Here is a 23,822-nt window from a genome sequence, read left to right as displayed (position 1 = left end):
TTTTGCGATAACGTTTGTTGTTCTGCTTTTAATTAATATCTAATTAATTTTGTTTTAATTGTTAAAATATTTTTCAAGGCAATTATTTCATGATTCAGGCTTTGAGGGGTTAAAAAGATAAAGTAAGATAAGCTTTATTGTTACTGAAGCACAAGCATACATAAAACTGCAAGCTTGTTAATGCAGGGCCTTGTTCTTACAGGCTGTCTTTATATACAGTCTATGCTCCAGACTTCCTCTGCTTTGCCTGCTCGCCTCCCAGCGTGGGCGCGCAGAAAGGGGCGGGGCCGCGCGGAGTCAGCGCAGGCAGGGATGAGAAACTTGTCCCGGATATTTACCTACTTTACCTGGCTCCTCCGACAGGCCCCGTTCCGAGGTTTTCTCCGCGCACACTCCGGAGGGATATGACCCGTCTCTGAAGCGGCACCACTGAGGTAGTAAAGCCTTTTTTTAATGTCCTTTAAACCTTTCTCTTCCCAGAAAACACGAACTTGGCCGGGCTTTAGCGAGGACTGCGGTGGTTGGAGGAAAGTTTGCCAGTACTTTGCGTTCCTCCTGTTGGGTGTAGCTGCAGAGAAACTTTAGGCTGTCAACAGGTTCCTTGTTCGCGCTGTGGTACAAAGTACAGCGAGGTCACGACAGAGTTTATTATCGACAGGCTGAGACAGACGGAGCTCAGAAATGCGGGCCTAATACACTGAGACAGGCCCTGTTTGTTCAGTGATTTATCAGGTAAAGCAGCACAAACCGGGTTGTTTGAACTTTATCGTCTAAGTTTATCCACAGTACACGTTTGTAACTTGTGTGCTGGTAACGTTATAGCATAAGTATGCCTTATTACCACAATAAAATAGGCTAATCCGTCCCCAGTTCCCTCGTTGGTACGATTGAGCCACAACATATGAGTAATAGGTACAAGATGCAAAGGACGCAGTGAAGCCACAGTCGCCACATGATGATGAATCTGCCTTTAAATCTAACATTTACTTGTTAATTCATCAGAGGTCTGCCTGTGAGCGGGTTGTTATGGAAAACCAGTCATCAGATTGACATCAGCTCTGCTCTAATATATTCAGAGTGTGTCACTGTGTTCAAACATTAACTCAGACATTGTGTGTTCTTTCAGAAACAGGCCTGCCAGATCCAGTAATCGGTTCACCTGGAAATTGAGGACTGCACACATGTAAGTATGTACATACACATGCAATGCTTGCACATGGAACGCAGTGTCAGAGTTGTTTTTACCTTTGAGCGTGCGTGCACACAGACATGTATGAATACATGGAGGCATGCATGTGTGCATTTGTAGTGCATGTTTTTGTGTTCATGCATTCCTTTTCTGGTTGGTCTGGGATCAGTTGTAGCACTGTCGATGGGGCGTGTTCAACTCTGAAAATGTTTAACATTCTTATCATTCAGCTGCCTGTGAAAGGCGGGGAGATGCAGAGAGAGAGAGAGAGCAGCAGGGAGAGGGAATGGACATGTTCAGACCCAGGCCAAATAATAAGGGATTACACAAACCATGCACACATACACTTACAGTCACTCCTTCACATTCACAGTGCATTACTCACTGCAGTCTGATGCTCCATCAGGCACATATATTACTCACCACACAGTGTCATCCAGAAGGGAGGTGCTTTCTGTGCAAGACAACGGGCTGGAAACCTCTGACACTTTTGTGTGGTTGTGTGTGATTGTGTGTTTCCAGGTCCCCTCTCGGCGACAGGCTGAGGGCAGGGCGTTTGTCTTGAGAGGGAGGCAGAGTTACCCTGGTAACAGACATGCCAAAACCGGACCTGCTCTGCCTGGTTCAGCTGCTGGACGGCACTATCGAGACCTTCAGAGTCAGTGTGCGTAAGACACACACACACGCAAACACACCCATAAACACACAGACACATGTCCTTTCTGAGCAGATTACATGTTACTTCTCTCTGCCCGTGCACTCTATTAATGATTGTTGTGTCACACGTGATGAAGTGGCAGACTATTCTTTCCTGTTCCCATTGATCCACATCTCTCACTCAACAATGCGACGTTGGTTCGAAGGGCATGCTCATCTCCTTCTAGTGATCGCCACACTTGAAGCCTTTAACGCTGTCGGCGTATCACATTGGCCTCTGATGGCAGTATACACACTGACAGGCGTGATACTGCCTTCCAGGACAGGCTCTGTGCAGCATTTTTATGTGAACAATGGGAGAGCAGTGAGAGTGCTGTGGTCATAAAGAGCATCCAATTCCAACTCTCCATTACTGTCTTTATTTGGCTCCTGTGCTGCTTCTGTTTGGATAAGGTTCGCCGACTTTCACTGAAGATTTCTAAGGGAGGCAGAGGCGGTTTAAACTGATCATCACCTGGATTTTGTGTCCAGATAGTGTGCATTGCTACAAAAGAATAACACACCTTGTTTGCCGCAGTTTCTAGTAAACAAGGTCCTCTGGTGATGTGAATATGCTTCCTGTAACAGAAAGTGGAAAGAAAAAGAGAGAAGGAAATGCAGATGAGCTTTGGGGTTGTCCCTCAGAGGGATTCATAAATCAGTGAACAGCTCAAAGTACAGAATGTTGTGCTGCTGATGGGCTTTCTGAATCCCTGGATGTGTACATTATAAACATTATCTGATTTACTAATACATGCCAAGACACTTCACAGCAGGGGTCTGCACATGGTGTGCTAAGTCACGTTGGTGTTCAGTAAAAAAAAAGAAAAGCATCATAAAAAAGAAAGAAAAAAGTCTGTAGACACATTTTGGGCTGTGGTTGCGTAGCTCAAAATGTCATGAGCTGTGGCGACACAGGCTATGACAGGTGCTGGGTGTGACACCTGACATCTGGCCCATATGTGGCAGACCTGTGGCTGAGCTGTGGCAGTCATATGCCTCAGTCAATTCTGTTCGTCAGTGTGAAATGTAGCCTAAAGAAAAGTCAGATGTGGGTTGTGTATGAGCCAAGAAGAGAGCGCTTTCTGGGTTATGGCTTCAGCTGGACCGGGGGTGACAGAGTAATTTTCTCGAGAAGGGAGAGTTGTAAACCAAAGATGTGTTCTGAGGAAAGGTGGATCTAAACCAAAACCATTGTTAGAATTTGTTGAAGTGCCTAATATGGTGAGAAATAAGCTTATGGAGCTTGCTGCAAAGCAAAACTTAATAGATCGAGATGATTAATAGTGCCTTTGCCTGATAAGATCAATGGCATGCCTAATATTGTGTTAGCCCCACTTTTTGCTGTAAAAAGAGCCCTGAGATGTTGAGACATGGACTCCACTAGGCTCCCTGTAGGTGTGCTGTGGTTTCCAGCACCAAGATGTTAGCAACAGATTCTTTAAGTCCTGTAAGCTGTGAGGTGGAGCCTCTATGGATCGAGTTGTTTTTCCAGCACATCCCACAGATGCTTGATTGGATTGAGATCTGGGGAATTTAGAGGCCAAGTCATCACCTCAAACTCGTTGCTGTGCTCCTCAAACCATTCCTAAACCATTTTTGCTTTGTGGCAGGGCGCATTATTATTATTATTGAAAGAGGCATCAGTGAATACTGTTTCCATGAAAGGGTGTATGGGTCTGTGGCAGTGGTTATGTAGGTAATATGTGTCAAAGTAGCATCCACATAACATAACATTGCCCAAAGCATCACACTGTCTCCCCGGTGTTGCCTTCTTCCTATAGTGCATCCTGGTGCCAGGAGTTCACCAGGTAAGTGACGCATATACACCGGACCACGTGATGTAAAATAAGATACGATTAATGAGACCAGACCACCTTCTTCCATGTTGTTCCATGGTCCAGTTATGATGCTTGCATTGTTGGTGCCTTCAGTGATGGATGGGGGTCAGCATGGACACCATTACTATATGTATTCTGACACCTTTCTATCAGAACCACCATGAACGTTTCTGGTAATTTTAACTACAGTAGCTCGTCTGTTGGATCAGACCTCCCGGGCCAGCCTTCGATCCCCACATCCATCACTGAGCCTTGGCACCCAACACCCCCGTCGCTGGTTCACCACTTGGTTCCTTCCTTGGTTCACTGCAGACCGGGAACACCCAACAAGAGCTGCAGTTTTGTAGATGCTCTGACCAGTCGTTCAGCCATCACTATCTGGACCTTGTCAAACTCGCTCAAATGCCAACGTTTGGCTATTATTCCTGCTTCTAACGCATGAACAGCGTGTTTACCTGCTCGCAAATAAATCCCACCCACTAACATGTGCAGTGATGAAGAGATAATCAGTGTTATTCTCTTCGCCTGTCAGCCGTCATAATGTTATGCCTGATCGGTGTATTTTTGTGTACAGATAAGCAACCGGAAAGTTTGGCTGGTTGTGATGCTGTTTGTTGTTGTTTCCATCTTTCAGAAGCAGGATGAAGGCGTGGTTCTGTTGGACCTAGTATGCGACCACCTGCGCCTGCAGGAGAGGCAGCTCTTCAGTCTGCAGATCAGAGAATCCAGCACAGCCATTGCCTCTATCACAGCCAACACACACTCTCCAGTGAGCTCACTGTTCCTCTGCTGCACATTGCAACGGAGATTGTAATGTACTGCACATGCTGATTGCTGTTTAGTTGATGATAACCACGGGGCATGCTTACATAAATGGTTTTATTTAGCCCCAGTTAGCCATTATACTTAATGAATGCCTTTCTTACAGAGATGGTTGGAGCCCGAGAAGCCCTTGAAGAAGCAGATAAAAGGTATCTCTGTTGTTCTGCCTGCAGAGAATTAACTGCCTTCAGCTGGAATTATGTTTCTAGCCATTTTAAATATAATTTAAATGCTTAGATAAAGAGAGAGTCTAATAGAAGAGGAACAGTTTAAGATTGAGGTGAACTTGTGCCCATGGATGTGTTCCACTTTTGACAAGCTGCTATTTCTCTGCAGGCCTCGTGTCCCCCTTTTATCTGAACTTTAGAGTACGATTTTTCATCTCTGATCCCAACTCTCTGCAGGATGAACAGACAAGGTTAGTACGTGACGCTTATCATAGATGGCTTTTTCATTTTTTCGACTGGGTTTTAGTAGTTTGGCTTACTCTTAAGTTGTGATGACTAGTTAATACTTTTATCGTCACTGGGATACAAAGATATGTGATAAACACAACACAAAAGAAGGAATGTAGTGTAGTGGCTAAGAAAACCTGCCAGACAGAGAACATTATATTTATACCAAGAGCAGGATAGGTAGCTAGCAGTAGCTCCCTGGTTTGGTCCTGGGAAGAGACACAGATCCCTTTGGGGGTTGCGTCAGGAAGGGCATCCGGTGTAAAAAATCTGCCAAGTCAAGCATGCTGAGCTACCTGCTGTGGCGACCCCCTTGTGAATAAGGGAAAGTAGCTTCAGCAGGATAATAGCGAGTGGGAAAATGAGAAAACCTCCCACTGCCTGAGCATTACAACAATGTACCTTAGCCTCTCAGAAACTAAAGGAAAAACCCTTGTTTAAGCTTTTACATCTTAAATGCACACTCAAGTATTTGCTTTTTTGTGTTATATTGTCATTACAGTATTATACAGTGTTACTGAATAACAGAGATTTTCTTTGCATCTTGCAGGCCTACTCCTAGGCCAAATAACTAGTTTCATGTGAAGCAGTGGCTCCTCCAAATGATGACTGCACGAGACGAAGAGTCTTGTGGTATTCTAGCAGTGAAACTTTGAACTAAATGTTCTCGCTGACGGCACTTATGTGATCTGTTCGGCGTGAAGCGCTGGATAGAAAAGGGACCCGTTCATCAAAAATTGTTAGGATTCATCCTGAAGGCAACACGAATGTCTGAAAGTAGATTTTCAGTAGCCTCAGCAGTTATTGAAACATTCAAAACAAAATCTGCAACACCAGATGATCCAAAATAACAGATATTTCATGGTTATTTTCTGTGTAAAACGTGTGCTGCCATTCCCATTTGATTCTCAGTGAGAGATTTTACAGCGTAAGCGAAAAACCTGGAACAGTTGGGGGTATTTGTGTGTGAGAAAATCTTTGTTGAAATATTTTAGTGTGACTGGACCTTCTGACTCGTAGCCAGTAAGGCTAGCCTGCTGACATATTTAGCAGTACCAATAGGTCAAACCGCCTCAAAGGGTTTTCTGTAGGCTACAGAACAAAGGTGTGGGTTGTTAAAAGTTCCTCTTGTCCTGTTCCTCCAGGCACCTGTACTTCCTCCAGATCAGAAGTGACATTAGAGAAGGACGGTTAGTAACAGAAAATCAAATTCAAGTATCCTCTCCCTTGTGCACAGCTTATGTTTAGTGTAATCATCAAATATGATTGCAGGTTGCAGTGCCCACTGAGCGCAGCTGTAGTGCTGGCTTCTTATGCTGTGCAGTGTAAGTCTCACGATCTCTTCCTAGAAAAAACCCAAATGATTAATGGCTCAATAATAACCTTGTGAGTAATTATTCCTGTGAGGATGCTCTCGATCCTCTCAATTAGCAGCTCTTACAGTACACCAGATGTCAGGATACATGGATGTTTGCTGCTGGTTATGTTGTTTTGTGTGGATGGATGCTCAATGTCTCTTTCCACCATCTGCAGCGGAAATGGGAGATCATTGTCCGTCCTGGCTCCCTGGTTACCTCTCAAAATGCCACTTCATCCCTGAACAGGATGAAGACTTCCTATCTAAAGTGGAGGATCTGCATCCACAACACAAGTAATTAAGACAGTTCACTACATCTAGCCACCACTGAAATAATAAAAATGGCTGCTTTGTTGTGCAGTTAGTTGCTGTTGTTATATATGACTGTGCATGTTCTCAGAGGGCTTAAGAAGAGCGATGCAGAGCTCTGTTTTCTCAACACAGCACGGACACTAGAGTTGTACGGAGTGGAGCTGCATGCTGCCACGGTACTGTGACTAAACTTTTAACATCTTGTGTCATGGTTTGACCTCTACTTCTTCTTTTTAGATTTGATTGTTTTTGTCTTTTTCCTCATCTTCTCTTTCCCAGGACACCAACAATGCCCCTCTCATGGTGGGTTTGGCTTCAAGTGGTGTTGCAATATTCTGTAATATGATTTGCTCCAGTTTCTTCCCGTGGTGAGTGATGGTCCTGCTTATCTTATTTTAATCAAGCTTTTAATTTGGAGTACTATTACAACCTAATGCTGCAGCTTTTATTTTGTTCTTGTGTTTGTTTGTTGTTTTGCTATGTAAATCCAGGTATTTTTGCATTCCCAAAATTTGTTGAGTCACCCCTCGTTTCTTTATATGTTGCTAAGAAAATGTAACGTGTGAAACATGTTCAAACCTAAAAAAAAAAAAAAAGCCAGTATTTGGTACAGCCACCTTTATTCTTCATCACAGCCTGAACTCTGTTGGGCAGCTTCCTTGTAGTCTTCAGCAATAGTTCTCCAGGCTTTCAAAGCTCTTCTGTGGATGTTGACTTCCTTTTGTTCCGTTCGCTGTCAACATGATCCCACACTGCTTCAATAATGTTGAAGGTCCTGGTTCTGGGGAGGCCAATCCACAACTCACTGTCATGCTGAAAAATGAAGCTGTGGCCAATCAGACCCTTTCCACATCATATTGCATGGTGATCAAAGTTGGATGGTATTTTTCTGTGTTCATAATTCCTTCAATTTCAACAAGATCTTCAACAACACTGGCTGAAATTCCCAAACCATGACAGAGCTTTACAAATGTCTGCAGACACCCACTAATGTATCTCTCTACTGACCTCCTCCATATATATTGATGATGAACCAAAATCTTCCTACTTGGATTCATGACAATACAAGACCTGTTGCCACTGATTTTCACCCTAGTTTGTTGTACCTCAGCCTTTTCCTCCTGCTTCCCTTTCTTACAAATGGATTGTCTGCCACCTGCCACTGTGGCCATTTCTGATGAGGCTTCAGTGAACAGTAAGTTGATCAAATGAAGGGTCAGATGTATGTCTCTGGATGTTTTTCTTGTTTTGTAAGGACATGACTTGAAAATACTTTTCATCTGCTGCAGTTTTTCAGACCTGTCATTTCTTCTTTTCTAATCCACCTGTCCAGTTTCCTCAACAATTTTAGGCACACAATGTACACTACACCAAGATATGTCAAGTTTTCAACTAATATGTCTTCGGGAAACAATTTTTTGGTGCAAAAATACTATTTTATGCCTGTCAAACTTTATCTTTTTCATTTTTCATAGATCCAACTAAAGAAATTGGAACAATTCACATGTTTTTGCAACAGCCTGCTAGTAACAAAGAGCCTAAAGATATCAAGTAAACTGGTTCTTTGTTAATTTGGCTGTTATGATGAAATGATCATCACATAACAGATGATTCACATATGATTCATAGTTCACTGTTAAGTGGCTTAACAGATAAAAAAACATTGTACCAAAAATGGTCAGGTACAAGAACACGAATGAAACTAAGTGAAAAAGCAGCCGATGTCCAAAGATGTTTACAAAGCCTGGAGAACTATTGCTCAAGAGCACTTTGAAAATTACGACAAAGTCCGGCTGCTTGGAAGTAAAGTTGTTTTTTTTTTTTTTAAACGTGTGGTGTCTCAAGACTTTTGCACAGAAGTGTATATGTTATGTTTGCTGTTATTTTGATCTTGTCATGTGGAACTTTTTGGGTCTTATGTTTCTATGAAAGCTCATCTCTTTCTGTCTCTCTCTCTATGATTTTTCTCGTGATTCATCACCTTTCGACCAATCCCGTCCTTTTGTTTCCATGCAGGGGAAACATCATCAAGATTTCTTTTAAGAGGAAACGCTTTGATATACATCTGAAACAAAAGCACGTGAGTTCCCCTTTCAGTATTCCTTATTAATAGTTTGGAAGTCTGCCCTCAGCAAACTCTTGCTCTTAATTACACTACACTCTTGGCTGGCATATCTGTTTTCTCTGTGGCACATGGAGATTTATAATAAATTTTTATTCTCCGTCGTGTGCACAGACGCACAGAAATATGGCATTGATTTTAATTTCCATAATTTTGGCACATTTTTTCTGCATTTCTCTGCTTGACAGCTAATAAATCATTCAGAAAATATGGCGATAGAAGATTTTATTGCCAGTTAAAACTGCAACCTGAGCAGCATAAGTTGATGTGACCTTGAATGCTACAGTTTACAGTATAAAGACCAAGTTAGAGCCTAAACTTTGCATGTTGCAGGGAGAAACCCAGGACTGTGAGATGTCTCTGCTTCTGCCCTGCCCCAAGACCTGTAAGAACTTGTGGCGATCCTGTGTGGACCATCACTGCTTCTTTTCCTCTAACCGCTCTCCCAGGAGCTCCAGGCTAAAAAACACCACACTTCAGTCCTACAGAAAGTTGATCACACAGCACCTAGGCCTGGGCAACAGTAAACCTGAAAGGTGAGGCCTTGGACATCCATGCAATACTTATTCACAGGAAGGCAAAGAAATTTTAAGTTGATTTGCCATTTCTGTCTTTGACTGCAGTGGGCCAGTCTGCCAGCGAGTGGTCGGGGGGATGGTGTGGAACCCAGTCCTGAGGAGGTCGCTGTCATCGGAGCACCTGGAGACCAAGAGTCTGCCCTCCAGATCGCCCCCGAGCACCCCCAACTGGTACAGTCACCAGCACTAAGTTTTCCGCTGCGCTTCATATTAAACCTTTCTTCATTCCTCTTGTGCCATTTCCTGTAATGTGATTTTAAAAAAGTGACCGCTCTCTCCTGTCTGCGGCAGGCGAAGTCCTCGAGTTCGCCACGGCATCCGTAAACCTCGCCCGTCCTCGATGGAGCTGACCACTGACCTGAAAGACATGTCAGAGGGGGAAGATGTCTTCTACACATACCGGGCGTCTGTGAGCAGCTCCAAGACCAGTGAGGGGCAGGGTTCACCTCAGCAGTTAGTATCTCTTATAACAGAAACGCTGTCTAATAAAACAGACTTGCATCAGTAGGAATGTGTCAAAGCTTTCGGTTCATCCAAACTGTTAAAAAAATTCTGTTTATTTAATGTCTTTCAGCATTTCTGGCGATTATAACCCAGCGACAGATGACATTTCACTGCAAGCCGATGACAGCATAACAGACGAGGATAGCTTACCCCAGTTCAATAAGGTCTGTTATCTTACCATCAGCTCTGTGTGTTTTGGTGTATTTATTCATGTGTGTGTATTCAGTATATGTGTTTTGATTATGAGTTATCATCTATGCAGGGTGCTCCCGGTGACGGTGACTTGATGCTAATATGCATTGCCCCCGATAAGGAGGGCAAGTTTGGGTTTAATGTTAAGGTAGGTCCGTGCTTGTTATTCACGACACACACTCAGAGTTTTATGTTTATTACTGCTGCACTCTTCCTCTGTTTAATTTTCTGATGCCTCCTCCTGTTAGGGTGGCGTTGATCAGAAGATGCCTCTGGCCATATCGCATGTTAAACCCGACTCGCCGGTAAGAATGCACTCAGATTGCTCCACAAATTTACATGAAAAAACAATGAGACATAAACACGTAATAAAAAATCAGCTTTGGCTTGTGGTTATGTATTTGTAAAGAAATAAAGCACTAATGATGAGCTAATTCATCAGATGAAATCTACATGGGGAATATTCTGGTGCCAGCTTCTAAAATGTGTTATTAAGTGACATTTTTAATGATCTTTGTCATACCCAACAGAAAACATAAGGGACCCTGTTATGATCATTTCCAGTTCCATGTTTCTATCCTGGGAGTTGACAAGTTCTTCATCCTTGTTATATTGCCTCTTAAGATGACAATATGAGAAAATCTGTGCCAAGCATGAAATACTTTGGATACCGAGTGTTACGAGTCATCTCACTCCTGTGTTTTTACCTCATACGGCTACTTTTAAACACGCTGACCACGGTCTTTGAAATGCTGGTCATGTTTAATATGAATGTTTGACACTCTAATTGTATAAATATGACAGAAAAATGTAATATTTTAGAGACTATGTCCGAGCTTATATCTATTGGCCAAGTCAGCCGAGAGCTATAATCTCTCCAGCATGTCCTGGGTCTACCCCGAGGCCTCCTCCCGGTGGGACATGCCCGGAACACCTCACCCAGGAGGCATCCTTGTAAGATGCCCGAACCACCTTAACTGGCTCCTTTCGATGTAGAGGAGCAGCGGCTCTACTCTGAGCCCTTCCTGGATGGCTGAACTTCTCACCCTATCTCTAATGGAGAGGCCAGCCACCCAAATGAGGAAGGTCATTTCTGCCACTTGTATCCATGATCTCATTCTTAGGGACATAGATCGACCTGTAAACTTTTACACTCAGCTTTCTCTCTTTGCCATGACGGATTAGTGCTGCAACCGCATTTCCCGCTCTCCCGAGATACTTGCACTCCTTTACTTGGGGCAGGAACTCCTCCAGTGGGAGCTGGAGGCCATCACCGAATGAAGCCAACAGAAGCACATCATCCGTAAAAAGCAGAGATGAGATTCTGAGACCACCCGAGTGAAAGCCTTCCACTACTTTACTACGACTAGAAATTTTGTCCATAAAAATTATGAACAGAATCAAAGGGCAGCCCTGGCGGATCCCATCACCCACCGGGATGATGGTATTATGGCACAGAGAACTGCTGCTCCCTATATATATATTTCTTTCTTCTTTTTTTTTTTTTTTAGAATATTTGCTGTAAACGAGAGATGGTTGGGTTGGCTCAGATGAGTAGTTTCTGATATGAGCACACCAGCCTGTCTGGCACCAACAACCGTGGCACATTTAAAGTCACTTTAAGGATCTTTCTCCCACCTTTCTGATGCTCGGTTTGACCATATCTACATGTCTAAATGCATTGAGTTGCTGCCATGGCGCGCATCTCTGGTGGACAAAATGTATGATAGTAAGAATGTTTTTAAATGACTTCATAAGCTTCATAAGTTTGCTTACTGTTGTTTGTAGGCAGATCGAAGCGACCCCAAACTCATGGAAGGAGACCTGGTGGTGCTAATCAACGGTCGAGACATTTCTGAACACACACATGACCAGGTTGTCATGTTCATACGAGCCAGCAGAGAGTCGCACACCAGGCAGCTGACCTTGCTCATCAGACGTAAAGGTTTGTGTGTGTGTGTGTGTGTGTATGTTTGTGTGTGCGTGTGTCACTGTCAGAGAAAAGTGCTGAGACAGCATGTGATCCAAGTGTGCACTCTGTCTGTCATGTTTCAATGAATATTTATTACAGCCTTGAACTGTCCTTCTAAAACAGGTCCTGGCCGGGGTACACCCCTGCTGCATTCGCTGCCCACCCTCACGCTCAACATCCAACCACAGGAAGAAAAGCCACGCTCACCTGGCCCATCAGAGCGCCCTCCCACACTGGAGGAATCCATGAGGCAACTAGAGAGGGGGATACAGACAGGCTCACTCTGTTTCCATTTCGAGGTATTTAAGATGCAAATTGGAGCTGAATACTGGATTATTATTTTAAGGTGTACTATGTTCATAGACGTGAATGAATGTCGAGCGGGCACATTTGTGTTATTTTTTTATTATTTTAAGCAGGATTTAGTTTGTCCCTCTCGGTTATGTGAGGGATCATAACAAGCTTTTAAGTGTTTGTGTTTGAACAGATGCTGGCCCTAATCTTCACTTGAATTTGATCCATGAAGATTTAAAGCCAAGACACTGTGATTGGCCTGGAATTTGTAGTTTGTGTATGTTTCTCGGTGTGTTTACGTGCTTGTATTTTCTAGAATTTATACAGGAGGAAGCCCGGTTTGACACTGAGCTGTGCTCGGCTCCCTGAGAATGTGGAGAAGAATCGATATAGGGATATTTTGCCTTGTAAGTGCTCCTTTTTCTTTGTTTATGCCCTGCTGTTGGTCTCATCACAGCCGGGTGCTTCCCCATCCCTCACTTCCTCCCACCACCCACCTCCGTGCTGACTTTCTAACCTTGATCTGGAAGTTTCTCCTGTGACTCCTCATGAAATTTAATTGGGTCTGCTGACAGCTCTGTTGTGAACCTCTCACACTGCTGTCCTCCTCTACTTTCAGATGACACTACCAGAGTGGTGCTGCAGGGTAAGGAGGATTATATCAATGCCAGCCACATCACGGTAAATATTACTGATATGAAACTGTGTCTTGTTCATAGATTACATATAAAAAATTGAAACAGCCACTTCCAAGTCTTATTTTTATTCAAAATTGTGTCTGCACACTTGTTGATTTTATGGATGCAGAAGTGACCGTACAGTACTGTGCCAAACCCCTCATTCCTTTAGATTTTGCTAGGGAAATGGGAAATATGTGCAGTGATTTATTGAAACATGTGAAGTATACATGAAAATACAGTATGTAAGGCAAAAACAGTTCAGTCACGCTTAAAAGTCAATATTTGGATATGACAACCTTTATTCTTCAACACATCCTGACCTCTCTTAGTAAAGATGTCTTGCTATTTCTTTAAGTAGTGTTCAGAAATAGTTCTCCAGACTTCTTGAAAGACATAAATAATGGATGATGGATAAAAATCTGTATGTTCTACCCTATTTTCATTAAGATTCCCAACACCGCTGGCTGAAATGCAGCAGTGTTCATGACACATTATGCTCTCACAGTGGCTGGAGACACAGTTGTACTTCTCTCCTGATCTCTTCCTGATTTATCACTGTATCAGAACTGTTGCCACTAATTTTCAGTCCAGTCCTTCTGTACTTTGTCATACCTCAGCCTTTTCTCCCTGTTTCCCTCCCTTAAGAATGGGTTCTTGACAGCCAGCCTTCACTGAGACCATTTCTGATGAGGCTTCAGTGAAGAGTAGATAGATCAGCTAAAGGTCCAGATGCGTCTCTCAGGCACTGTGTCAGGTCTTGGTGGTTTTTTTCCTGTTTCTGAAAGACATGACTTTCAGATACTCTACATTTACTGAAAATATTTTTTTTAGACCTGTCACTTCTATGCTATTTTATGTCTGTCAAACTGCGCTAACTTTAAATGGGAACAAATTATGTGTTTTTGCAACAGGCTGCTAGTAACAAAGGTCTAAATATATCATTTAGGATTGGTTCTGTTTCTGTTATGTGTAGACACAATACCGGTTCATGTTTTGGGTTATGTCTTTTAGATCAGTGCTAAGTGGCTTCACAAAAAAAAATGTTACTCTCAAAGTGGTCCAGGACTGGACTAAAGATGAGTGAAAAAGAAGCCCATGTCCAAACAAAACCTTTGAATGACTTTCAGAAAGTCGGGAAAACAATTGCTCAACCTCAAACCACCTTCAAAATGACAAAACAGTCAGGCTCCTCAGAGGCGGAAATATAAAGAAACTCTATTGGGACATATGGTTGGAGCTCTAAGTTATGAAATGCATGCCTTGTACAGTTTAGCTTAAACTGACTAAAGAGACCAAAAGTACTTTAATGCTGTAAACATGATCATTTAAGGAGGGGGAAGTCTGTGTGGACTGACTCACTCTTGGAGCAAGCCTCAAGTGGCCACTATAGGAACTGCAGGTTGTTTGGCACTTCCACCTTAGCTTCTTTCTTTCGTCCACAGACGTTGCTGCTTGGGCTTGTCTCTGTTTGATGTTTTAATGTAAACTCATCCACTCTGTGTGTCTCTCTGTGTGTATATGTGTGTGTTTCCTTGTATTTCTCTCAGGTGGCGCCCCCGGTGTCTGGTGTATGTTTACGTTACATTGCAGCTCAGGGTCCACTACCACAGACCTTCACTCACTTTTGGCAGACTGTTTGGGAGCAACAGACACACACCATCATCATGCTTACGACTCTAACAGAGAGGGGACGGGTATACGTCATTTTATGCTTTTGAGCTTTTATCCTGTAACAGCCACCGTTGCAAAGGAGTAAAGAGCGAACAGAGAGGGGAAACGCTTGAAATTACACAACTCCCAATCAGCGGTGCATTAACATAGTGATTACATGCTGTTTCATGTTTAATTTGTCACATGATTGCTGTAATTGGAAGGTTCCGCGTTGATGTTGGCACACAGAAATGATCTATTTTGCACTGTTGTGAGTAATTACAGTGTTTTGCGGTGTACAGAATAGCTAAATATAAAGTGCGAGCGGGATGCCAATGAGATAAATAATTCGAGGTTGAAGGCGCATCCACGCCGAGGCAGCGAGATATCAAGGTCTTGCTGAATGCACATGTCTCTGTCTCAGCTTGCCTGTTGCTTGGAAACCAGATGTTCTCATTAATTGATCATTTTCCTGATATTCATCAAGTCTCCTAAGTTTCTTTCTACTTGAGGATTGCACAGACGCACACACGCACACATATTGACTCTCAGTTTGCATCCTGCTCCTGATGACTTGCTTTTGTTCCTCAGATTGCCAGGTGGAACATAGCATGCTGCTAATATGACTTTGATTTCTTGAGAGCAGAGCGCAGCTGATGTAGTAGCAGTAGTAAACTCTATCCTGATTCATGACTCATGCCAGAAGTAATGCAATTTGTTGGTGATGTCATACACTTTGCAGACCAAGTGCCACCAGTACTGGCCGCATCCGCCTGAAACCAAGGATTATGGGCCCATGCGAGTGAAGTGCCACTCGGAGGAGTGTAACCTGGCATATGTGACGCGGCAGTTCACCCTGACACACACAGAGGTACAGTAGCAAAAGCAACTGCAGCGGTTAATCGACTAGTTTTTCTTTTCTCTGTCCTCTCAAACTGGCTAGGCCTCCCTGAGCCTGTTTCTTTTTGGGGGTTCTTCCTGTTAAAAGGGAGTTTTTCCTTCCCGCTGTTACCAAGACCTTGTTCATAGAAGGGTTACTTTGCTGTTGGAGTTTTCTTCAGCATCCTATGGGCTCTTTATTTTGGAGTATAAATTGTCTCGATTGTCTTGGCACTATGTATGTAAACCTTAACTGAATTGAATTGTTGCTAAATTAGTCAACATAAAATAAACCTGCAACTATTTTGATAATTGAAAATATTATTTTCATTAAACTTCTCACATGCGGTAAAGTTGCTGTTCTCTGTGCTCTGGAAAATCAATTTTTTTTTCTTTTAATCAGCTTTGTCTCGTAGGTCAAAGACTGTATACAAAATTCAAACATACTAATCACACTCCTGTTTTGATTTTTGCATGCACTTTTTTTGGAGCCACAAATGATTATATGTTATGCAGCTTACCAGGCTAAAGCCCAAAATTCCCTTTTTTTTTCTTTTTTTTTTCACTTCAAATTTAAAAACATCTAGATTAAGTTACAAACAGCACATTATACGTATTCTGTGTGTTTGTTTTCTATTTTTTTAACTCCCTAATTACGTTTTTATTACACAGACAGGAAAACAAAACAAGCTTAAAAAAAAAAAAAACACTACTGCAATGTACGAGGGCAATCCCAAAAGTAAGGTCTCCTATTGTTTTAGAAATACAAACAACTGTTTATTTTCCATAATATTTACATCATTTTAAAGCTTGAAGACTTATTTATTTTTCTACATAACTGCCATTTCACTCGATGCATTTTTGTAGACGCTGTGGCAGTTTTACAATGCCAATGTCATAGCTGCTTGCCGCCGCCGCCGCAGTTTCGCCTTCCGGACAAATGTTCTTTCAACTCTGGGAACAGGTGGTAGTCACTGGGTCCGGACTGTAGGGTGGGTGGGTGATGAAGTTCCAACCAAAGTTTTGCAGGAGAGTGACAGTTTGACGGGCAACGTGTGGACGCGCCGTGTCGTGGAGAATGCTGACACCCTTGCTCAGCATTCCTCTTCTCCAGTTCTGAGTTTTTCCACTGTTTCACCTGTCAGTGTTTCTTGTGGTCCCAACAGGCAGAAAGTCAACCAACAATACTGTTCGTATTTCTAAAACAATAGGAGACCTTACTTTTGGGATTGCCCTCGTATTTTGACCCTAGATTGTACATAAGGCTTCCTTTGCCGGCGGCGTCCTCAGTTCATTGATAAACAGCAGTTTGTTTCTATCGTTTTCTAGTAAATATTTCTGCTCTAGATCTTAGTTCCATCGTTATCAGTGTCCAGTCATTGTTTGAGGCTTGATGATTTGGATTTATACCAATTCTTTGTAAAAAAAAAATTGTAGGCCACTAAAAGTATTTTACAAACCAGTGTTTTTAACCACAGAAGACAGAAAGAGAAGACCTCAAGAGTAATGTGGAACCCATATTGTAGTATTTTACTTAGCAGCAAACAGATGTTTCTCCAGAATAACTTTATTTTGGGACAAAACATGTGCGAGTGATTGGCGTCCAAGTCTCAATACTCCCTCCAACATGGCTCTAACAGCTTGGAAAATTTGGTTCTGATATGTGGGATAGTAAAAAAAAATGAAATCTGATATCTCTTGCCAAAAACTCACCACTTCCTTTGAGCTTGTGGATTAGTGTTGTGCACTTAACATTGAATGTCTGTCCTGTATTTTCTATGAATGTCTAACTTGAAACGGTGTCCATTCTCTCAATTATTCTGGTTTAGTAATAATGTAGATAGATAAATATTTACTTGTAGCCACGTGGTGTTATTGCCACAGGCTAATGAGGGAAAAGTCACCAGCATCACTAAAGGGGAAAATTTTGCTGTTTTAGCTTCACGGCATGTGTGGCTGGAGTTTTCCCCCCATAGCTGAAAGGTTTGCTGGACAAAGATTTGAGGGAAAATCTCAGCTTGTTTATTTGAAGTTTATGCTTCAAAAACTGTTTTAACAAACAACTGTTTTGTAACATAGTTCGGAGTGATGTTTGCAGAGAGTGAAGTTAAAGATAGCAAACACTGAAAACATTGGAAGGTCAGCTTGTTCTTCATTGCGTCATTGCATGGCTGTTTTTTTTGTGCACAGTTGGGATTCTCAGTTTCTTTCTTTGCTTTTGAGAGGATCCAAGTACCAGTAGTAAATTGATTTGCAAAGTGCCAGCATAGTTTCTCAGTCAGTTCTCAGAGCTTGGAAAGAAGGTGGATGACTTCTTTCAGATTTGTGAAATCTAAGAGTTCTGAAACCAAATGGTAGAGAGTCCCAGGTATTTAAACCCTAATGGGGGTTGTCCCTACTATTAATGATGTGCCTCATCACATGAGCCAAGGTTTAAATAGAGGTATGGGTCAGTACCACAAGAGGTTTTGTGTGAAACCACTACGAGACTCCTTGAAAGGAGAGTAAGAGGCCATGTATGTCCAATGTGAACGACCACTATGGAACCGAGGGGATGGCTTATGACACCAACTGTCAGCCGTCTACAACACAGTTTTGAGATACCTTCCCAGGCGCCTTGACCCCCACTCACATCTTGCATTAGGTGACTAATAGAAATGTCCAAAAGACAGCTCCCACTCAAAACTTTAAGCCTATGAAACATTTAAACAGGTGAGTTATTTAAACATTTTACTCCGGTACAGTTATCACAAAGGGACAAATTAGCAAAAGAGACTAAAACTGTTTTTGTACCAGGCTGAAGTTGGTCATTTTAACATGGGTTTTTACGGAGATTAACTTTAGTTGAAGCCTCAAGTGGCTATTCAAGGAACTGCATTTTATCCACAGCAAAGTTCCCACCTGCTCTCGTGTGCACGTGGAGCACGGAGAGGCATGACCTCAGTGACCCAACACATGGCTTTTCTCTTTATATGTTGCAGTAGCATGTATCATGCTCGTGCCATATGCCACATAACGGAGCTCACCACGGGGAGCTGCCAAACTTATCTGCAGCCAACATACAAGTCCCTTCCATGTGGGTGGTTTGGCCTGTATGTGTGCGTGGGTGGGCATGTGCATTAGCGAATACAGACAAATTACATGGCCCCGTTTGTGTGTCGGTGGGAGTGGGCTGCTGTGCTGACGTGAGGATCCTTGCGAGAAGTTTGTTTGCTTGATTGTAATATGGTAGATTATCAGATTAAAGGCTTTCGCATCACCTTTCTGGGCGAGCAGGTAAATAAACAGATAATGCTCAAGGAGGCATGAAGTATGAATGCACACACATGCGTACACAGATACTGCTGCGTGGGCCCATCTGTTCCTCTGGCGGAGCGAGTTAATCCCTGCATGGAGTCACAGGAGTCACAGGCCACATGCCCATATTAAACTCTCAGCTCAGCCACTCTCTTCCCTGCCTTCACTTTTTTTCCCCTTTAGCTCTGGTCTTCTGTGCTCTCTACTCTCCACCTGTTTTCATCTCTCTGCGTCCCTCCCTCACTTCCTAATCTCGGTGTCACCTACTGGCAACATGCTTGTTTTGCTCTTTTTTTTCCACTGCTCTCTCTGTGGTGTTTTGTTTCCTCTCATACTGAATAATGTCAGAGTATTTGAGCCTGCAGCCCCATGCCGTCTAATGTGGGCATATTTCCCAAAAGGCTCCATGTTTATCATATTAAATACTGATTATGCAACGCTTTCATTTTAATTTCTCTCATTATCTGTTTGTCATTTGTGTGTTCTGTTTTTTGTACTCGTGTGTTTAGCTGGGAGAGGAACGTGCAGTCACACACCTGCAGTATGTCGCGTGGCCGGACCACGGCGTACCGGACGACCCTTCAGACTTCCTGCTGTTCATCAGCTCGGTCAGGGAGAGGAGGAAAGGTGAAGAGCCACTAATGGTACACTGCAGGTAACACACAAATACACACACACACATACACAAGGTATACTTAAACTGCCAGCACGCCCTGCACCTTCATCTCCTCTAAACTTAATGCCGTGTTTGTTTTGAATTACATTTGCAGCGCTGGGATTGGGCGGACAGGTGTTCTGATCACCATGGAAACGGCGCTGAGTCAGTTGGACCAGGGTCAGCCAATGTCCCCACTGGACATTGTCAAAACACTGAGAGATCAACGAGCCATGATGGTTCAGACCACGGTACAGAGACAGAACAAGGATTTGAACTCTGTGATTGTTCTCTGCCTCATTAACCTCCTTATTTTATGATTTTATTATTATGATAATCTGTATCTGAAGAGATTTTCTAGCTGCTTTCTGTTTTTCTGTCTTTTCATTGGCTGTTGGACTGTAGACAGCCTAAAAGGTGCTCACAGTACTTTTAGTCACATTTCCATTCAGTTCATTCTGGAGGAGCTTCTGAAGGTTGAACATACTGTTGTCCTGTAGCTTCTGTGTGCTGCACATAGGGCAGTATGGCCAAAAATATTTATCATGATATATATTTGAAAATTTGCGGTAACGATATAATTGACTCGAGACAAAATACTTTACAACTTCACAACTTTATTAGTGCAATAAACTCAATATATTTTTCACTTAAACAAGCAGCTGTTTTTTATGTGCATTAAAGCTATATAAAATTTTAACAGTGCAAATGCAAATTCCTTGCTGTGACAGTTTAACCAAAAAGCATTTCCAGTGGAAATGGGCCATTTCCAGTGGAAATGGGCCAACATATCCTGAGCATAACCATGTTTAATATCCACAAAACTTAAAAAGAGGTTACACACACACAATAGGGTAATATTATGTTGAAGCACAGTACGTATCACTCCGCAAGGCTCCTGCCTACGGTAGCCGTAATGATCAAACGGTGCGGCTTCGTAGCTTACCAAAGTCGTATTAAAACTAGTGCTGTCAGCGTTAATCTTGTTAAAATGACATTAACGCCATAACCGCGTTAACGCCCCAAATCTCCGTTAGCAAGTTAACGCGGCTCACCCCTTGCGTTGATGCCGTGCAGCCCCAGGTTTTTTGGCTGCCTGTGTACTCCTCTGATTCCAGCTCTTATTGATTATACAGATAGCTAAACAAAGTGGTAAGGTAAGGACCCTACAGTGTTACACAGAAAAGGGAAAAAACTCAACAATCATATGACCCTCTATGAGCAAGCACTTTGGCGGTAGTGGGAAGGAAAAACTCCCTTTTAACAGGGAGAAACCTCTGGTAGAACCAGGCTCAGGGAGCTGCAGTCATCTCCTGCAACCAGTTGGTGGTCAGAGAGGAAGACGGGACAAATACAAGCTGTGGAAGAGAGCCATAGATTAAAAATCACACTTCCGGGAGGAAGTTCCAAACCTTGATTTCCTCCCCAGAGGGGCCCGGGGTTAATTCAGCGTCTCTTTCTGGCTGCTACATACCTGTAACTCCTCGGCAAGCAGCTGATAGGTGATCGCCAGGATCATCCGAGACACTCCAGTTGGCACATTTCAGCTCAAAAGGACCTGGAGCAGCTGTGCTCCGAGTTAGAGGCATTTAGCTCATTTCTGCGTGAGGGTAAAGGATGGGTTCACATTAAACATGCAGATATTAACTGGAAAATAATATTGAGCTTAGCTAGCTGATTTGGTTTATTAGAAGGCTTTTCGAATCCTGAAAGAATTAGTTGCATGCTTGAAAGTTTTCTCTTAAACCACCTTGTGCAACTCCACAGGAGATTTCAGAAAGAGAGAGAAGACTTGCTGTTTCCAGAATTGCCCTTTTATATAAGCCCACTGTCACAGATGTGGACATCTGCTGGTTCCTGCCATCTGTAACTCTAATTAAGAACCTTGTGACTGCCATTGTATAATACTGATGGCGGCTTATGAGAAGCTTCACTAGCACAAGCTGGGGTTGGAAGCCGTCCTTTGTAGCACCTCGGTGGTAGCTGTCGAAGGAGAGAACAGGTGTTACTCGTTGCTTCAAGCGTACTCCTGAGCCTCTGCTGCTACCACTATCACCCTTATTTTGGAAAGGAGAGCCACTCCCTGAGGATTCATCTCTGTGATGTTTTTGTGCTGATGGAGCACTTCCACAGGTTTCCCCCATATGTTTGTGTATCAGTAATGGAAACATTCAGAGGACGTCCTTTAATGTTGGGAGAGAATGTGGCTGTTATTCTGTGCTTTTTGGGGTTGGTTTTTTTTCTTAAAATCCCATGAAAATCCTCATCTTTCTGGTCTTTGAGGCTTCTTAACCACCCAGACAGACTCTTACTGGTAATGCAGTTCTTTGAAAACAGGACGGAGATGAATTTCTTACAAATCAATTACACTATCAGGCATCTCAGTAGCTGTTTGAGAGCTTTTTATCAATCTCACCACAGCGCTGTTATTTTACTCACAGTGACATTGTTCTCTCGGTTACTCTTCTGATTTCCCTCTAATGTCACACATGTGGGTTTGAGTTTAATATCTCCTTCCTCTGACTCTTCGTCCTGGTACCATCATCATCAGAACTGCAAACTCACTGAACTGTGTCTTTTGCTAGTGCGCTCTCTACGTAGAGTTTTTCTTGAAAGTTACATTATTTTGCCAGTATTATCACATCAGAAACTGCTTTGTTTCCTAGTAACTAATAATATTTTGTGTTTTTATTTGTTGCAGTGTCAGTTCCAGTTTGTGTGTGAAGCCATTCTGCGAGTCTACAAAGAGAAACAGGAGAGAGCTGCAGCACCGTAACCCAAATCAGCACCAGGACCAGACAACCGCACTTTTCTGCCTCTTTTCATAGCAGACGACTTCCACAGAGAGATCTACAGAGCTACAAAACAAACAAAAAAAAAAACAAAACAGATAAGACTCTTATAGGACAGGAGCACAGACATGGATAACGAGAGTGAACCTAGCTGCACAGCTGTTTGTGATCTGCCTGTCTGTGCAAGAATATGGATCTTACACCTTAGCTGGCCTTAGTTTCTGCTGAAAGTGCATTAAGTTTATAGAGGCTGTGGTCTCCATAGAGACTGATGTAAGACTGACGTGAGCTGCTGCTAATTTCTGAAGAAGAGGCCACTCTGGTTTGGTGCCTCTGCCTATTAAGCTACATGTGCCTTAGACTGATGCTTCTCAGTCAGTGGATCAAACGGAGGGGGGGGGCTGAAGCTGACTGGGATCATTGTAATCTGTAGTCTGTCCGTGAGTCCAGAGATGAAGATTAAGGCTGACCTTAGATCACTACAGCAGAAAAAGTCATGGTGGTGCAACACGCCAAGTTGAGCACCATCCATCACTATTAAATTATTAAAGACACACAATAAACACTGATTTATACCGATGCGTCTGCTTTTGTCCTTTACTGTAGCTGAAGAAATGTCTTGTGCACATCTTCCCACAGAATGAATTTTCTCGCTGAGGTAAAAAGGCGGCGCTCTCATTTAAGCTTCAGCTGGCATCACGTCAGGGAAGCTATCTAAGCATCACAAATCAGCCCAAATGGTGTGGTTATGACAAAATATTAGCAAACTGTATCACTGCTGGGAGGACTGCGGCATCTCTGCTGGTTCGTGATGATGATGATGATGTTTTAATGGGATGTGCCATTCACCGTGCTGTGTTTTTTGTTTTTTGTTTTCGTGGGGATTCAGTGCGATGCTATTTAAATCCCCGCTAATGAACATAATGCCACAAAATCTGTGAATAGTGTAATCAGAGGATCGTTTCATTCATAAATGCATTCAGAGCCAACAGATCGACTCACAGAACTCATCACAGAAGAGGAGGAATGGGTCTGGAGCTTCCACAGGGCTCATATTTTCAGTCTGCTGTGTAAAGAAATGTATATATCTACAGCAGAGGAAGCTCCAGGGTGACAAAGTGAGGGAAAGTGTAGAACGAGGTCATGTTTTAGGAAGTGTAACAGGAATAAAAACACTTGAAAAAGTAGAGCATGTGCACTTATTTCATAAACTCGGAACATGAGAAGGAGTTAAGCAGATTTTCGCTACATTTTGTTCCTTTTCCAGATTTTTATCTTAGCTGTGCAGATGTTTCACAAACCCTGCATCTAATTATTAGTCTAATTAGATAAATAAAATAAAGCAGGTTAAATAAAAGCATGATGGAGGGTGTGTAATGCCACTGGCTCTTTACAGATCTGATCTCTTATTTGTACTTTTTGCGTGCGTTTGTCTCATAATGTGTAACTTATTTGCATTTGTTGGGTGTGTGAAGCACTTTGGAGTCGCATTACACTGCATGACAGATGCTGCACTAATAAAGTTTGATTGAAAC

General features: G+C 42.8%; 1 protein-coding gene across 2 annotated transcripts; it reads left to right on the top strand.

Annotated features, from left to right (window-relative positions):
- Positions 1–292: 292 nt before the first annotated feature.
- Positions 293–22,866, top strand: ptpn3 (protein tyrosine phosphatase non-receptor type 3). 2 transcript variants are annotated; one of them, XM_006801302.3, is made up of 27 exons: positions 293–434; positions 1,127–1,183; positions 1,712–1,853; positions 4,361–4,495; positions 4,655–4,697; positions 4,885–4,966; positions 6,149–6,193; positions 6,276–6,328; positions 6,537–6,654; positions 6,761–6,848; positions 6,952–7,040; positions 8,689–8,752; positions 9,128–9,330; positions 9,418–9,543; positions 9,664–9,825; positions 9,947–10,040; positions 10,139–10,216; positions 10,317–10,373; positions 11,857–12,013; positions 12,164–12,339; positions 12,651–12,741; positions 12,954–13,015; positions 14,562–14,708; positions 15,407–15,535; positions 19,350–19,495; positions 19,611–19,746; positions 22,197–22,866. In XM_006801302.3, exons 3-27 carry the CDS (start codon positions 1,785–1,787, stop codon positions 22,269–22,271), a joined length of 2,625 nt encoding a protein of 874 aa, XP_006801365.1. In that variant the 5' UTR covers positions 293–434; positions 1,127–1,183; positions 1,712–1,784; the 3' UTR covers positions 22,272–22,866. The 2 variants fall into 2 exon arrangements, with proteins under 2 accessions (XP_006801365.1, XP_035768194.1); XM_035912301.2 differs by lacking the exon at positions 14,562–14,708.
- Positions 22,867–23,822: the final 956 nt, after the last annotated feature.

The sequence above is a fragment of the Neolamprologus brichardi genome, chromosome 11, assembly GCF_056152115.1.
Source record: "Neolamprologus brichardi isolate AB-2024 chromosome 11, ASM5615211v1, whole genome shotgun sequence".
NCBI classification, from domain to species: domain Eukaryota; kingdom Metazoa; phylum Chordata; class Actinopteri; order Cichliformes; family Cichlidae; genus Neolamprologus; species Neolamprologus brichardi.
Note: the sequence above shows the minus strand (reverse complement) of the source record. Positions and strands in the feature narration are given on the sequence as shown.